Source organism: Helianthus annuus, chromosome 6 (assembly GCF_002127325.2).
Source record: "Helianthus annuus cultivar XRQ/B chromosome 6, HanXRQr2.0-SUNRISE, whole genome shotgun sequence".
NCBI lineage: Eukaryota > Viridiplantae > Streptophyta > Magnoliopsida > Asterales > Asteraceae > Helianthus > Helianthus annuus.
The window spans coordinates 39348170-39366232 of record NC_035438.2 but is presented as its reverse complement, the minus strand read 5'-3'; the positions used below and the strand labels follow the sequence as shown (position 1 = coordinate 39366232).

The 18063-nt window shown below is 37.6% G+C and overlaps 1 protein-coding gene, 1 long non-coding RNA gene and 1 pseudogene across 2 annotated transcripts; 2 read left to right on the top strand and 1 right to left on the bottom strand.

The window, feature by feature from the left end:
• The first annotated feature begins 270 nt into the window (after positions 1-270).
• LOC118479777 lies at positions 271-1929 on the top strand. Its single transcript, XR_004860555.1, has 2 exons — positions 271-416; positions 1358-1929. It is a non-coding gene; the product is annotated as an uncharacterized LOC118479777 (long non-coding RNA).
• A 2419-nt stretch (positions 1930-4348) lies between these two features.
• LOC110918956 lies at positions 4349-7411 on the top strand (annotated as a pseudogene).
• Positions 7412-8588: 1177 nt separating this feature from the next.
• Positions 8589-11287, bottom strand: LOC110918963 (L-ascorbate peroxidase, cytosolic). Its single transcript, XM_022163241.2, has 10 exons — positions 11137-11287; positions 10406-10535; positions 9818-9992; positions 9674-9739; positions 9533-9581; positions 9367-9452; positions 9204-9283; positions 9024-9126; positions 8858-8916; positions 8589-8778 (listed from the first exon to the last, which is right to left on the bottom strand). Exons 2-10 carry the CDS (start codon positions 10522-10524, stop codon positions 8763-8765), a joined length of 753 nt encoding a protein of 250 aa, XP_022018933.1. The 5' UTR covers positions 10525-10535; positions 11137-11287; the 3' UTR covers positions 8589-8762.
• Positions 11288-18063: the final 6776 nt, after the last annotated feature.

The window sequence follows — 18063 nt, the reverse complement described above, 5'->3', positions numbered from 1 at the left end:
ATTTTATTATATTTATTTCTAGTCCAAAGTAGGAAAAAATCATTTTCCTATATTTGTGAAAAATGCTATTTTCACGTATTTTCCAACACCTACTCCTTTCGTCTGAGATAGTGAGATTAGGTTTCCGACGAAGATGAAGGACGATTTCGACCGTTGACTGTTAGCTCCCTTCATCTGACCACTCAACGTTCACGGTTGTTTATTTAGTGCTCCAAGACGCTTTTCGTCTGCGATTAGGGCTCCAACAGGTTCGATTCAGCAATTAAGTGCTCCAGTAGTTGCAAATTTATGGAAATATGATGTCCACCGTCGTCACCGGCATCCGAAGAAAGCGTCCAGAGACGGAGATGAGAATGGATCGATAGCCACCGCCGTCGCCAATGGTGGTGGAAGAGAGATTAACCCAATGTGGCCTGGTGAGTTTCCTGTGAATTTTTCTCAATATAGTTTCATTTGTTTTTATGAGTTTGATTACATATTCGTTACGGACCACCTCTGTTCTTCTAATTTTGTATCTTAGCCCAATGTGGCTTATGAGTTTCCTATTGCTATAGTGGGTTATTGGATTAATATATGGACGGTAGGGTTGTTCACGAGCCGAGCTAGGGCAAAACTCGGGCTTGATTCGATTATAAACCGAGCTGGCTCGGCTCGGATTTGAAACCGAGCTGGAAATCTGTGCTCGGGCTCGGCTTAGTTTTAAACCGAGCTGGCTCGGCTTGGTTTGGCTCGATTTTGAAAAGAGGAATTAATACATGGCTCTCAAAATTCAACAATCTAAAATATTATTCAATAATTCAAAAGAAGATATCCAAAATAAGCTCAACCTAATACATCAAGACAAAATCAAGTTTAACAAGATGAAATACGTTCTTAATTTCAACAAAAGACAAAATCAAAGGTTGTCTTTTGAAATGATCTAATAACTTCAATTGTTGATTATTAATTGAATTGTTTAGTGTCTTCAAAGGAAAAATAATTAGCTCTGCTATTTTTCATTGGATGCTTAGAGTTAACTTTGTTCTTTATACATATTATAAACCACAGCTCTACGACTATTTGAACTTAAAGGGAAAAACTAATGGAAAGGATCGCACCACCTTTTGCTCCAAAGAACGGATCAAAAGTCATCCAAAGTGTATATTTACCGACTTCCTAAATACTTTGCTCCAAAAGTAAATTATAAATGTAAAAAAGTTGTAATTTTTTTATCCGTCCTGCTGATTTGCCATGCTTAGGCTATAATGACACTAATTATACAACCCTAAATAATCAGATAATTTAATGAAAATCCAAACATCTCTAAATTGGTGTTTAGGTTGATACTTTTTTATTTTATTTTATTGCATTCTTCCAGGTACATGCAGTCTGTTACGTGATGAGGATGGGCACCAAACGTTTCTACAAGCATGTTGACATGTGTCTATTCTTGCACCACGTGTTCCAAAGGATCTGTTTTTTACTTCGTCTTCTTATGTCGCGGAAACTGTGAAGCACTGAAGCACGCTTCTGGTATGCGGAAAGTATTTTGTCATCTTCTTTACATCAAAGACCCAAGCTGGTCGTGGTAGTGGGTCGGATTTTGTTAATTGCACGTTGCATTTCTTAACATGTCAGTTTCATAGTTGTGTGTTACTGGTAACCGGACACATAATAGACGAGTGTCGACCATGTTACTACAAAGGATGCGTAACAAATCAGATTGCATAGAGCACCGCTGCAAGTAAGATTTTGTTAATTGCATATTGCATTTTTTATTATGTCAGCTTCGTAGTTATAAGTTGTATGTAACGGGACAGGTATGTAAGGTACATGTAATGGGTCATATTGCAACTGTACATGTACAGAGTTCCCGTCGTATGGCACAGGTCAATTTCTAAACGGTTAGCTGCTAATTTAATATAATAATATTTCATTTTTTTGGAGTTTTTTTTTTGTTGTTTATCTAAGATGTTTTAGTTTTTTTTAGCGTTGAATAAATCAGTACGCCCGCCGCGAAGCGCGGGTTTAACCCCTAGTTTTGAAACAACACTAATACATTATGCGAAACCTGACTAAATATACACATTAAATTTTTGTTAGATAAACTTAAGAATAAATTCAATTTAGTTTAATTGTTTACTTTTTTCATTTTAGGTGAATTTTTAAGTTCAACCAACCTCATATCATAAGTTTGGTGGAAGTTTGGATTGGACTGGTTTAGTGTTTGAGGAAAAATACTTTTTTTTTAAGGTAGAGGTTTGGAATGATGTGGTGTGTTGAGGTGGCGAGTTGGATTCCAAACCTCTCATAATGATATTGGAGATACTCTAAGACTAGGTGGTGTGGAATGAATCCTCCATAGTTAAGACATCATGTCAGCGCGATAGTGGGGCTTTAAAGCCAGCATACTTTAACTACCATGGTGTGCTTTAAAGCCCCTTGACTATGAATAAAAAAAGAAAATAGACAAAAAGAAAGGAGAAAAAGAGATATTGATTGGTGTAAAGTTATGGCCCCCACCAATTCATGTTGATTGGTGCTCGTTTGTGGGATGGCGAAGGCCCGCCCCTCAAAGGCACCTAGGAGGCGATGTTCAGGCGTTATTGGTCTGATGTGGTTGGGGGCGTCATTCCACACCCACCAGCCTAATTATAAACGTTAACCATTTTAACTTTGCAACATTCGCCAGGTTAGTTTAATGGCTATTTTTTATTAAATATGTATATATTGCAGATTTGCGTTTGGAATTTTATTTCAGAATTCTCTAATCTCTATTGCGAACTTGTGATTTCTATTCAAGAGGCCCAAAAATTTTTAGTTTGCTTTACACCTCTAAGGGTGGAGGGAGTGGTCAATCACTATTAGACCGCCCGTAATGGGGCGTGTTTTATAAAAAAATTTCGACGAAAACGCCCAATCACGCACGTACGCCACTACACCCCGGCGTTTTCGGGAGTTATTTTTGAGAAATTTGTATTTGGCGTTTTTTAAATAACGCTTCGTTGGGGGTTGACCGGCCAATCACAAACTAGCAACGGCTAGTAACGGCTAGTTTCAAGTTTTTATTTTTTTTTTAAACCTTTTACCTATATATATATAAACTCCTTCAAATTTAAACCTCAAAATTCCTTCAAATTCTCTCAAAAACTCTCTCAAAAACACTACCATTTTATAAAAATTGATGGATTCCCCTAGTTTTTCATCCATGGTAAATTTTTACTACAAAGAGTTTTTTGCAGATGGCGATGATTCCACCGATGAGGAGGTCGAGCAAGAGGCGGTTACGAGTGCTTGTCAACTAGCGGTGAGATACGTGAAGCATTGTCGCCGCCCCGAACCAGAAATTAAAAAAAGAGGTTATATTGAACGAGACCGACGCTCGGCACACGATCGTTTGATGAAAGATTATTTTGATGAGGCGCCGACATTTTCGAACCAGATTTTTAGGCGTCGTTTCCGAATGAGTAAGCGGTTGTTTCTACGCATAGTCGACGACTTGGAAGCCAACTACGATTATTTTAAACAAAAAGCGGATGATTTGGTACAACTACGGTTGATTTGGTACAACACGCATGGTCGGTTCGGTTTGTATCACCTGAGGGTGAAGAAGAAACGGAGGACGAGGAAGACGAAGTTGGCGAGGGTGAAGAAAGCGAAGACGAAAACTAATGTATTTTTTTTTTAATTTAGTCGGATTTTATTTTTTTTATTTCTAGTATTGTATTTTTTTTAATTTAATGAAGTATTTTAAGTTTTTAATTAAAAAATAATAATTGTTTAATCATTGGAATGGGCGTTATTGGGCATTATTCCCACTACGCCACTTTTGCAATAACGCCCAATAATGTCCCCATGCTGACTGGACTGCCACGTGGCGCAAAACGCCCAAGGGTAGGGGCATTATTCACTAAACCACTGCACATGGTCTTAGGGTGTTTGAGTTATTCTCTAGTCAATAATATCATGTCATGTCAAGTCCACATTCCACTTCCCATTTTGCACTCAATCACTGGCAATGGTCCAACACATGGAGAGTGGTAAAAAATTAAAAAAAAATTATGATTGGTTGAAAGGGGTTGAGACCTACCATTAAACTCTCCTCTCTCCTCCTTCCCTCCTCTTCCCGCATCGGTGTATACTCACCGAAGAAACCTCTCCCCGCTCACCGATCCAGCACCGACACCCCTTCCCCGTGCGGGAACCCCACTCCCCGCTATGACTCCGTCCCCCTAAAAACGTTGTACCGACCCTGTGAGTATCTGATAGCACCCTCTAGATATAAAGAAAAATGGAAAATGGATAATCTTTCATCAATATGATTGGTTAACCCACTTAAATGAAGTGAAGGTATAGATATAAGATGTCACGCACAATCCACACGCACACGCACCAGAGTGGATGTACAATTGTAGACCTACAAACCATCATCCCCACCAAGAGAGAGAGAGAGAGAGAGAGAGAAACAATAACCTTTTCTCCTCCGTCTCACCCTACCCTTCCCCATATTAGATTCCATCAAAACCCTAAAACAAGATTCGATCTAATCCAATCACCATCTCCTATTTCTTTTCTGTTTTTGCTTCAAGATTCTTCCTTCTGGTATGTTTTCACTCGTTGATGCGTTGTATTTGATCAAATTTGAAGTTGAAATCAGTCGATTGATGCGTCAATTCGTTTAGTTTTGGTGTACATGGTTGAATCTGTGATGGATCTTCATTAATTCTGCAGCCAAAACTCGATTAGTGTAATAGATTGATTTGTTTGCATTTGTTAGGGTTTTTTTATGAATATTAAGGTGTTTGGTGTTCTTAATTGTAGACTGTGTTTAAATCTGGATTTATTTTAGTTTGGGGGAATATTAATTGTTAGGACTTTAATTTGCAGTAATCATTTTAGGCATGTATCCAAACACCAGTTAAACTAATTCAGTTTATAGGCAAACTGGATTTATTGCAAAATGATATAATGTTGTGATGATAAATTTGTTAAGTGACTTGTTTGGTTCATTTGTGATTTGAATTCTTGGGACTTTTCGTTTATTATATGTTAGTTGTTAGATTACTCTTACAATTTGAAGAAAGCGATAACTGATTAGTGGATGAGTTGATCTGATGGAACAACCTGTCTTTTTGACAAATACTATGTTTTCATTTGCAGGATCTAAACATTAGTTTCAAAATTTATTGATTTGTTAAAAATGGAGCATCTTCCAGTGGAAGTCATCGGCAACATCCTTTCTCGCCTCGGTGCCGCTCGTGATGTCGTGATCGCATCCGCCACTTGCCGGAAATGGCGGGAAGCTTGGCGGGTCCACCTCCACACACTCTCCTTCAATTCAAACGACTGGCCCGTTTATCACGAGCTCACAACAAGCAGGCTCGAGATTCTCATCACTCAAACCATCTTCCAAACCACAGGTCTCCAATGTCTGTCCATCATCATGGATGACGTCGATGAGTTCTCAGCAGCCCCCGTGATCGCATGGCTCATGTACACTCGCGAAAGCTTGCGACAGTTACATTATAACGTAAGAACATCGCCCACGATCAACATAATCGAGAAATGCGGTCGCCAGAAACTCCAAGTGTTGAATTTATCACATAACACCATAAGTGGAATCGAGCCGAGTTATCAGCGTTTTCCGTGCTTAAAATCTCTTTCGTTAAGCCACATCAGCATTTCCGCTCTCGATTTAAGTTACCTACTAACCGCCTGCCCGAAAGTCGAGATTTTGACACTTGTAAGCCTCGATATCGCCATGTCAGATGCACAAGCCTCAATGGAGTTGAACAGCCCGTCCTTAAAAGATTTATCTGTTGAAGCCATAAGTTTAGAGAAGTTTATTCTCGAGGCCGATAGCCTCGAGAAATTACAACTCAAAGATTGTACACTTGATGTTTTCGAGCTTGTCGGTAAAGGGACGTTAAAGCTTTTAAAGATCGATGATGTCAGCGTTATCCATCTCGATATCGGTGAAAACACCGAAAATCTTGAAGTTGTGGATGTTAGTAACTTCACAATCATGTGGACAAAATTTCATCATATGATTTCAAAAGCGTCAAGGTTAAGAGGCCTTCGGCTTTGGGGGGGTTGTGTTTGACGATGAAGATGAAATTGTTGATATGGAGACGATCTCGGTGTGTTTCCCTCAGTTGACACATTTGTCGTTGTGTTACGATCTAAAAGAGGTCCCACTTCAGTACAGCTTGCAACAGTCTTTTGAGTTCAAGAATGTGATCATGCTAGAACTCGGGTGGACGGTGATAACCGACTTGTTTTCACAGTGGGTGGCGGGGCTTTTGGAGCGGTGCCCGCATCTCAGAAAGATGATCATTAACGGGGTCGTTTCAGAGGCGAAAAGCCATGAAGAATGTCAGGTTTTGGCTAATTTCACAACTTCAATCGTTAGTCTCATGCGAATGTATTCACATGTAGATGTTCAGTTTGAATATGAATAACAAACAATATGACGGTTTTCAAAGAAGATGGTAGGTATTGTTTTGGAATTTGTTCAGCGTTTTTATGTTCGGATGGTAACTGCCGTTGCTTTTGGCCGGAACATGTGCCCGTTTATGGTTGCGGTTGCAGGTGATGTTTCTGATCAGTTGTTGCTCATGTTGGTGAGCAAGTGTACATGTATGAAATTTTCTATTTGATTCTAGTTTGTTGGATTTTTACATCTAATTAGAGGTCCTTGGACATATATTTTTTTAAAAAGTTATGTGATATTAAACCGTGGCAGTCGACCCGTTTAGGGTTTTCTTTTGCTATTTTGGGCTCTCTTAGGCTTGTAAACGGGTCGAATTGTGGACGCTATAACAAAATCTTGACAAGAGCGGGTCAAAATGGGTGATGATGATTGATCAGCTACGGGCTTCGTCTGCAAGTTGTCTGGAACAATTTTGAATTTGGGTGGTCTGATCAAGAAATGAATTTTGGTTCAGTTTGTGTGTTTATTCAAATATTTGGAAGTAAACTATGTATGGTCAATGGTGGTACCTGTGATTCGTTTGGTTGGATCCGATGTTAACATTCGATCAATAAAACTAATGGCTAATGGATGGCCATGTGGGAAAATCTTTGATAAAGGCCAGGGAGGATGTCGAGATCTTTGTTTGGTGTAGCTAGAAGCTGAAAACAAAAGCGCCTTTAGAACAAGAATGTTGAAATCTAAATGGAATCAAGCTTGACCGTAACATGTGAAGCAAGATTATAAAGTGAGCCGCTTTGGCGATCGACATTTGAAAAATCAAGATGAAGTGACGATGATCTTCGAAGAAGACACAGAGATCCACGGTTTTGGAAGAAGCCCAGAAGAAAACACGAAATACATTGTATGGTTGTGAGGGTATTTTAGTCGAAATTGTGTATTCCAAAACAAAGTGAGGAAAACATTTCAATTGTTGTGCCAACCAAACATTATTTGATATGGTAAACTTTCCAATTTAAAGTTTAAAGGAATATGTGAACCTAAGGGGATCTAAGAAGAAAGAAGATGCCGGAAAAAGCAATTAGCGTGGAGGAAGTCGATTCTCACCGTCCTTAACAACATCTGTGTCACATCCAATTTTCTTTCTCATCCTTTTTATCCTAAAACGGTCAAACCATGGAATTCTTCTCAAACATTTTTTAAATAGTTAATTTATTAAGTAATAAGAGAGGGAGAGAGAGAGAGACGAGAAGCAAGAGAAAACGTGCACAAGATGGGCAGCGCTACCATCTCCAATCCGGATGAAAATTTCAGTATCAAGGGGACGAGATGGTATTCACTTGGGTATCCAAGCGTCACGTTTGCATCCTCAATCCATACTGAATGGGTTCAACCTACCCTAAGGCGTTTAGACATGCACTTTTATATATCGCTTTTGCCACCCCTTATCATAGATAAAATTACGGAACCATTTTTCCTAAGATGTATATTATTTCACGGATGTGTTTGATGGGTTTTCCTTTGTGATGTTATTTTGTTCTGCATGTTTATGTTTCTTGGTTTGTCATCTTCAAAATGTGTAACTTTTTGTTTAAAAAGAATGGTAAAATATATAGATTCAGTATTCCACCCAAACTGAATACAAAATTATGTATGAAGTTGTCCATATTATGCTTAACATAACTTACTGAATATATTGATTACAAAACTAATGCACGAATATAATATTTTCAACAATGATTTCCATGGTTTATGTAAAATAAATTGCTAAAGCATATGAGACCTACCGAACATTTCATAACAATAATCTAGGCAGACCACGTTGTCAAGGTCAAATGTATGCATCTTGTCTAAATCGTCTATAGTTGTTTTTCCCTTGAAATAACATCAAATGTATGCATCTTATGTTCAGTTGTATTTGTCTACCGTTGTTGTATTTGTCTACTGTTGTTTTTTCCTTGAATTATTGAAGACCAGTTTTAACTGTAAGAGGAGTAAAGCCCAAGTAAAAATAAGCAATACAGATACGTTTTTGGTGTTCATTGGTTTATAGGCCTAACAGCATTCAGTTATCCCCGATTACAAGTACAAATAACAAAAACCTAGTAACGGTATTTAACAAACGCTAAGGCCTTTTCAAATGCAAATAATTAGTAATAATAGGAGAAATTCAAGATTAAGAAAATTATAAATCAAGGCTGAATACTTCATTAATCAAACTGCAACCCCAACTCAAGAGGGTCTCATATGCTTCACAGTGTGTTTTTTAATCTCTTGACAAACAAAACAAAAACACTTTAACACTCAAAATATAATTGCCAAACAGGTCGCCCCCACTCCATCACAAACTTTAGGCATCAGCAAATCTGCAATAGTTCCAAACAAATTTGTCAGCACAAATGGAATTTATATGGCAGATATAAAACCAAAAAGTTGAATATTTACCCCAACTCGGAGAGTTTCATGTGTGAAACTGCATAATCAGCAAAGAATGCATCCTCATCCTGATTCAAATCCAAAACAAAAAAAAAAAAAAAAAAAAAAAACTAAGCATCCACTTATATTTATGATATATTGATATATATGTTCTGGTGGTATAAGTTGTACTCACAGCAGCATATTTCTCAACCAACGGTCGGAATACAGGGTCCTCAAGAAGAGCTTTGTCGGTGGGTAGCTTCAGGAGCCCCTCTTTCTCACCAGCAAGAAGTTCACTGTTCAAAACAGATCCCTTTTAGAATTTGATTATAACAAGAATCAAACGAAGACAGAAACATAAAGAAAAACTCACGTGAAGTAGCTGTTGTCGAAGATAAGAGGATTGGGAGTCCATGGTCCCTCGAATCCAGATCGCTCCTTGTGGGCAGCTCCCTATAAACGGTTACACTTAATCATTAGAAATTTGCAGTGATCAATCATAACGATGAATAAAACAACAGATGTATTGAACCAACCAGAGTATGGCCACCAGATAGAGTTACAATGTCGATATCTTCAAGGCCCATGGTCTTAACAAACACATCCCTCAGATGGTCGTTTCCTGCAAGTTAACATATCTAACAACTTCAAGACTTCACATTGTTAATCATCAAAAACTTTGAAGATATCAAACTCACTAACCCTTTGTTGCGTCAGGAAGACGGCCTTCAACTGGTGGCTCTTCTTTGTCCTGGAAAAACAAATTAGAACATAACGATGCATTTTAAAACAATATAGAATTTAAACAGAATCAATTGACAATTTGATGGAAATAACACGAACCTCTCTTCCGGGATGGAAAGGAACTTCAGGTCCTCCGGTAACTTCGACAGCAACAACACCAGCCAACTACAATAAAGGATAAGCATATCAGCACCAACTAGTTAATCCAGACCGGAAGTATTTGCATAAAAGATTTTAAATTACCTGATAGAAATCACCATATGAGAGGATGGGGAATTGCTCCTTAATAGGCTCCAGCAGCCTGACAGCAATGTCAAGACCGTTGTTGGCACCATGGCTTAGCTCAGCCTTGTACCTCATGGTACCAAAAGGACCTCCGGTTTTGGTGTTCACGTCAAAAGTACCAGCAGAGTGCCATCTGTAGCCCATTATGAGGATATAAGTGAAAGACTTCAGGATATGTTCATAAAATTGGCCAATCGGGTATAGAGTAATTCATTCCAAGTAAAGAAACATTTGTTTTAGAAACTAATTATATGATTATGATTTGAAATAACGGGCCAGTGTTACTGAATAATTATATCCAGGATCCACAATATTTGATTCATAAAAAATCCATTTTATATCAATAAGTGGAGTGCATCTCCTTGTTCAGATGTACAAAAAATTGTTAAAAGTGAACTAACTACTCTAAAAGATTTATCGGATAACCATCATTTCCAGAGGCATGTTAGCATGATCAAAACAGATGCAGAAAATGATAAACACAAAACTCCTATTTCCTTAAACCGAAATCACATAAATAATGCATAAAATGATCGTAAAACTTACGCAAGACGGAGCATCAAAGGAGCACATCTCTTCTCAGCAATGAATCCTCTGAGCTTCTTCCTGGCTTTATCAACAGCCTTCTTGTACTCCTCACTAACACATGGATAGCTCTTTCCCATGGTTTTCAAATCTAATCCAGCAATTAACAAATGTAAGTTCCACAAAAATATCTACTAATCAGTTCATCCTATAGCTGATAACTAAACTCATAAACACAAACCTACATGAACAAAGCCTAACTTACACATCAATATTACACACAAATATTTCATAAATTCAACAACAAATCGAGATATAACACAGAAACATCTATACCTACCAAAAATATCTACTAATCAGATCATCCTGAAACTGATAACTAAACTCATAAACACACACCTTCATGAACAAAACCTCACTCACATTCAAATAACACAAAATTATTCATAATTTCAGCAACAAATCAAGATATAACATAGATACATTCATACCTACCAAAGTCAAACCAGAAAAATCCCCAAAATTAGCAACCACAAGTAAATATTCACTTCACAAACACAAAACAGTGCCAGATTTGTACACAGACAAATCATACGCACCGTACGAAATCCAAAAATATTAACAAATTATACAATTCAGCAAAAAAAGCATATTAACAGACGATAACCGATCAAATCACGATTCAAAAGCTAATAACACTTGCAGTTACTGATTACATACAGATATTATATATAGATCGTTGACGAACTAACCTGTTCAACCGGAATATTATCAAGATATAATATGATCAACGAGAAACCCTAGAGAGTGATGACTGAGCACGAGAGAGCCACAAGCACTGCCATTATATAGGGGTTGGATTGGAAAATAGCGAAGTTTCCAGTACTTATTTGTGGCCGTTGGATAGAGTGATCTTTAGTCAAGAATTGTTTCAACGGACAGGATTGGTTTAGATGGGGTTTGGTGGAAAATGTGGCACAGGAAATCAAAATTTCTGGGCGAATATACCACACACACTTTTCATTTAATGATAGGCGTCATGGGTATTGACTAAACTACCCTTGTTAAGAATTTGGCAAACGTGGGCGTTGGGCGTCGTGACTCGTGAGGCACACCAAAAGACCGTGCGGGGACATGCACCCAGCTAACCTTTTTAAAATTCAATGTAATATTTTATTAATTTTTTTTAACGGCGAACGAATCCTCCAAACAGGCTATTGACGAAATTCACCACATCGGAATAAACTCGTCTTTGAACCGAGAAAAACCCCACCTAGGCCGAAACCTGTGAACACTCGCCCGAATGCACAACAGTGTGGTGAGATAAAACTTGTTCAATTCAAGGATCGAACTAGTGATCGTCGTCTACTCGCCTAGTCTCTCATCATCACCAAATGCCACTGAAACTAAATAGTGAGGATGGGTCATTTCTTTTTTAATTGAATTGAATTGAATGTGAGTTACTATTAGATTAACCATCTATAATTTTGAATCGAACCGAGTTTTAGTTATTATAAATGCTCATTTAATAAACGAACTCAAGTCCGAACTTCACATATAGAGTTCGAATCGGGTCGCGAGCTTAAGTGAGTTTTCGATTATTTAATCTCTATTTGGTTATTATTTACTTGTATAATATTATATTTGTATAAATTATTTGAATAATGATTACTCTATATATAATTGGAAATTGGTCATAGTTTTATTTTTATAATAATAAATAATTTTATTAATATAATATAACGTTTTATAAAATTTTGAATATATTGTTGTCATGTGTTTATTATTATGTATGATTTGATAAAAGTTCTATTCGAACGAGGCAAATATAGTTGATTTACTTATCTACACGCATCGAACATATGCCAATCAAACAACATTGGTATCAACAACGTATTCGTTTTTATCGTTTTCTTGACGTGGCAGTATGAAGTTCGTTGAACACATAGTTGTATTCGCAATAAAGTTTTTTTTGTATCGCAAGCTATATCAAGTGTCTGTACGATACCTGTACTGTAACGAACCGAACCGATACCGATGGAACAACACTGGTACCGATATTCGTTTTTATGGTTTTTAATCGATATAAAACACGTGTCGGTTGCTATGTCGGGTATCAGTATCGTACCGGTATGGTAATAAACCGGACCGATAATGACCGAAAGCCCGCCTCGAAGCACTAAGGAATTCCACTATAAAACTATTCAAAAAATTAATAAATATATATAATAAACAAGCAGAGCTTAAGTACGAAAAAACTGCTTACGAATCAAACTCGAGTTTTGAAAATACAACTCTAAACAAACTAAACTCAAACTTATGCGAATTTAGACTTGACTCGACACATTAACACCCCCTACGTGTTACAATAACTACTTACTTTTTAAATAAATCGTTTAACGTTTAATTTGATACATAAGGTATTATTTAATTATTATCTCGTTTAATGAGGAAAATAGTTTATGAACATAACAAATTGAGGCATGGAAGGCAATTGGATCTCACCGTAGGCTAAAAAAGTCATTTCGGTCTGTGGGGGCTTTCAAGAATATTAAAGTCGTCGTGACCGTGTGAACGCATATAAAGGATAAAGATTCCTTCGTAAAAGACTGAAATTATCATAGTACTCTATATCGTCAACGTAGTTAATTTTTTTTAACCCATAAATTCTCATCATACCTCCAATATGCAGAACTTTCGGTGTGAGTTTACATATTACAGTTTATTATTTTTCAATACTTTACGTTACACAAATTACTATTAGAGTGAATTTCAAGAATTCTCTTTTATCTTTATACATATTTTCAGGCGCTGTCATTTATCTTTAAAATTGATAAGTTTTATACTTTATGTTTTAAAATCCATCACGTTTTGTCATTTAGGCATAACCCAGTTTGTTTTTTCAATTAAATATGACCATATGCAGGTCATGTGAGGGTAGATATGTCATTTAATGTCTCTATGTATTCCATCACAATAAGCACCACCTACAAACCACCACCAAATCAATCCAATTGTTCTTAATTTCTAGGAGAGAGAAAGGAAACATAATTACACAACAACAAAAGGAAACACAATTACAATGGTTCTTAATTTCTAGGAGAGAGAAACGAACAATTACGCTACGTTTTTTTAAATCGAGATCGGAGAGAGAGAGAGAGCGAAAGAGATAGCTTGACCATCTCTGACCTGCGATTTCAAAGAGAGACAGTTGTGATTTCAGGTCGTTTCGACAATCTCCAGCTTGCGATTTTAGACCTGAGAGAACGAGATCGGACCAGAGGTGGGTTGTGGTTAACATCTTCGTATCTTCGAAATGCTGTAGTGGATTTTTTAGGCAGTAGTCGTTTTTTTTATTTGGCCGGATTTGGTTGTGTTAGTGAAAGGAGGTTGTGGCGGTGGTGGTGGAAGTGATGTAAAGACAGAGTAAAGAGATAAAGAGGGTTTTGTAGAGTGAGAAATACATAGAGACATTAAATGACATGTCTACCCTCACATGATCTGCACATGGTCACATTTAACTGAAAAAACAATCCATGGAGTAGTGGTCCATTGACAAAGACAATGACTTTAAACACTTTGGGAGAGGGATATCTCAGGTTCAAGTCCCACAAACGACAGGAGTAAAGAAATTTGCAGTTCAAAAAAAACAAACTGGGTTATGCCTAAAGGACAAAAAGTGATGGATTTTAAAACATAAAGTACAAAACTTATCAATTTTAAAGATAAAGGACAGCGCCTAAAAATAAGTATAAGGATAAAGGACAATCCTTGAAATTCACTCTTAGTATAAAGTACTTCATTAAACAGGTTTGAGCATATAACATCCTTTCTAAAAGGCATGTGTCTCTACTAAATAAACTAGCCTTACATTAGCACATATCGAGTTTATTATGTTTATCGACTGAACCAACTTATTACGTATCATATTGTAATACTAGTTTTTTTTATATCGCGCATTGCGGCGAAACCAAGTAAATGATAATGTAAAACAAACGTGATTTGAAAATAAAACATATTGTTTATAAAGCCAGATCATTATAACGATTTGGGTAAATTACACTTTTCGTCCTTTATATTTGTGTCAGATTGCAATGGATAGCCTTTAACTTTAATAATTATAGTCACAATCCTTTATTTGTAAAACTCATTAGACGCTACGTCCTTTGACTATAACCTGGTTAAAATTTTCAGTTAACTATGCCATGTGCAAGTTGTAACACCCCGTGTTTTCCAAAAGTCAAAGTCAAAGTCAAGTGTTGACTGTTATTGGAATTAAAGATTAATAAAGATTAATTTCATTTTAGTTTCATTTTGATTTTCATATTATTTGGAGTAAGTGTTGTATAATCAAACTAATCGACCGATAATCGAACTGTGAATCAACGACCGACTGTGAATGATAGGAAGTAACAATGCAATAAAGCTAGTCAATCAATAATCAAGCTAATCAAATCAATCATCGAACTCAAGTGTGGGGATTTTAGTATTTTTATACGTGTGTGTGTGCCTTATGTGTTACTTGTGCGTGTTTATTTTTATGTTAAAGTGTGTGGTGAATCAATCAAAATCAATCAAGACTCAAAGGTGAATCAAACTCAATGGAAATCGAACCCGAAATGGTTGTAAGGATGCTCGTATGTTAGATATAGTAGTTGGGACTAAAAGTAATTTGATTAGGAAATTCTATCATCCTCAAATCATCGTTCTAAGTCGAAATATCAAAAATCGTCGCGAAACACTCAAAAACCAGGCAAGCCGATCGAACAGGGCAACCTGATCGAACAGGCTAACCGATCGAACAGGCTGTTCGATCGGACAGCTGCTCGATCAGGGATGCTGTTCGATCAGCTGACCCTTTCCTCTTTTGGAAGCCTATAAATAGGGCTGTCCTTGTCAAACTTTCCACTTTTGGAAAAGCTCTGACCGACCAGCCTCTTCTTCTCACTAAATCTCAGATTTCTCTCAAACCGGTAAGTATTTCACTCTAATCCTTGTACGTTTTTGTTCATTAATCGATTCTCCATCTTTCTATCTTTCAAAACTTGGATTTCATCCATGAAATCACCAAGATCTAGGTGTTCTTGGGTGATGTCATCATGTGTTCTTCAAAGAACACTAAGTTTTGACATCATTCCACCATGAATAACTTAGATCTAACCGATTTCCACATAAATAACTTAAAATCATCCAAAGATCTTAACATTTCACGGTGGAAAAGGATTGGAAGATGGGTTTTCATCTATCTTTCAACTCTTTTACACTCAAAAAGGTGAAAACGAGACTTGAACCGATTTATAAACCATTCTAAACAAACACATGGTGCAAGATTCGGGTTCTACCGAGAGATATACCGATTTCGGGTTAAATGTTAAACTTGGGTTCCAAACCGTCTCTGACCGAGTTTGGGTGATTCCTGCTCGAGTCAGTAGACTAAGTAGGGACTTCAGCTTGTGGTTCAACTCGGAGTCAAAATATCTCTAAAACATCAACAATTAACGGGAATAACCAAGTGTTAAGTGGTAGGTTAACCGAATCGAGAAGCTGGCCGAACGGCTAGGCTGTTCGATCGAACAGCCCAACCGAACGACTATGCCAGCCGATCGACTAGGCTAACCGATCGACTAGCACTTAGTCCCACAAACTCATGAAGTGTAGTATTGACGAGGTACTGTTCGATCGACTACGCCACTCGATTGTAATCATTACTGCTCGAATCATGAGATACTATACTTCAAAACACTTAGACTTTTCGAAACATTGGAATGTCACCCGATCGAGCATGCCAACCGATCGAGTGACATATTTGAAAACAATGCAATGCTAACCGATCGGTTGGGCTAACCGATCGAACAGCTGTTCGATCGGCCAACTTGAAAGGTAGTACAAACCATCATACACAAACACATCCTTCACATCAAAGGAAGAAACAATCCACTTGAAGGAACCAGCCGATCGAGCCAGCCGGCCGATCGAATGGATGTTCGAACGGACTTTCAAACCAATCGAACAGCCCACTCGATCGAACTGCTGTCCGATCGAATGGCCTACTCGATCCAAGTACATTGTTTACTTTTCCGCGTTACTCATCGTTGTGTTATCGAACTATTCAGGCTAACCTATTCTCAGTACTCCTCTCAATCCACGATCAACCACTGTGAGTATACTCGATCCCTTTTTGCTTTCAGCACTTTTGGGTGTTACATACGTAATCTATCAAATTCACAAACAACACAAACTATTTGAACGCTAACCTACTTGCATGTATTACTTGTCTAAATGATTGCTGTTTATTATGTTTACACGTGGAGTGCTATCTACCTGCTTTAGCAACGTAGTACTATAGTTTGGACTCAGCACCCGTTCATACGGGGGTTGCTAAGGACAATTACCTGCATGGATTACAGTGGTAATCATGTATTGCGAACTGTCTCGGACAGTCAACTCGAAGTCGTTGGTATCGATGGTCCCATGTTGATAATTTACATGCATCGTTTGCCCTTGTGTACGTGCTTGGTTATGCGTAAACTATTCGAACTCTATATGCTATATCAAACTTGTGTACTCACCTTTACATTATATGTATTGACTTTTATTTTAACGTATGTGACAGGTGTTTAAGCTACTAGCGTGCTAGGGAAGCGAGGCAATAATAAGCTTCTAGGAGCCTGTGACCTTAGGACAGTGTCCACATACCTGCTCCAGGGTCATAATTATCTGTAGATCTTGTACTGGCACCTGTAGTCAGTAAGATCTACCGTTAGCTGCCTAGAACTCTTAAAACAATATTTACTTTCGGTCTGTAATAACTAAGAATTTGAGTTGTCGGAACAGTTCCCATATTGTTTAGTTGATTTCTATGATAACTTGTTATTATTTGGGACACGGTATGGGACGTGTTATATAACTGAATTGTATGATAGTTGTTGTGGAAACTTCTGAACAATCTGTTTCGCTCAGTGCCGCGCCCCGATGATTCCGCCATCGGTTGGGGTGTGACAGATTGGTATCAGAGCCATAACTATAGGGAATTAGGTTAGACACGATCTAGTCCGGATCGCTGTCTTAGAGACCTAGACTATAGTTAGGAACCAAGAGACCAAGTTTATGTGTTTATTTTATGTTGTTTCCTTCTATTCTATCATTACATCCGAACTCCGAGCCAAATTTTGTAATTTGGACGGGATTAGGAGTGAAACCCGCAAATTCCTGCCTAAATTACGAATATTTGCCAACTATTTGTGCGATATTTCTATCAACAAACGGGGGAGAATTATACCAAATCAGGGCTGAAACCCGTAATTTGATGAAAATTTTTCCTCTAAAATTTTCTTAAAACAAGGAAGAAATTGCTGAGCTAGGGGTGAAACCCTAACCTTGGCAGTTATTCCAACTTTATTTTATCCCGCCAAGGCAATTGACGGACTCCAACGACCTGAACTCACAAGTATGGCCTAGAATGCGCATGCATAATGCCCAAGAATCGAGGTAGAAACATGTCCCCTAGAGTCGAAAGTGACGACAAGTCAACTGTGAATAGTTAAATTGCCATGGTTAGTCAAAGTCTAGTAGCCGCAGACAATCCATTTTCCGATTTTGAGTGTTGCTTTGTTGATTTTGTATGACTTACCTGTTTACGTGTTTTAAGATTCGTTGATTGCTCCATTTGTTATCAATCT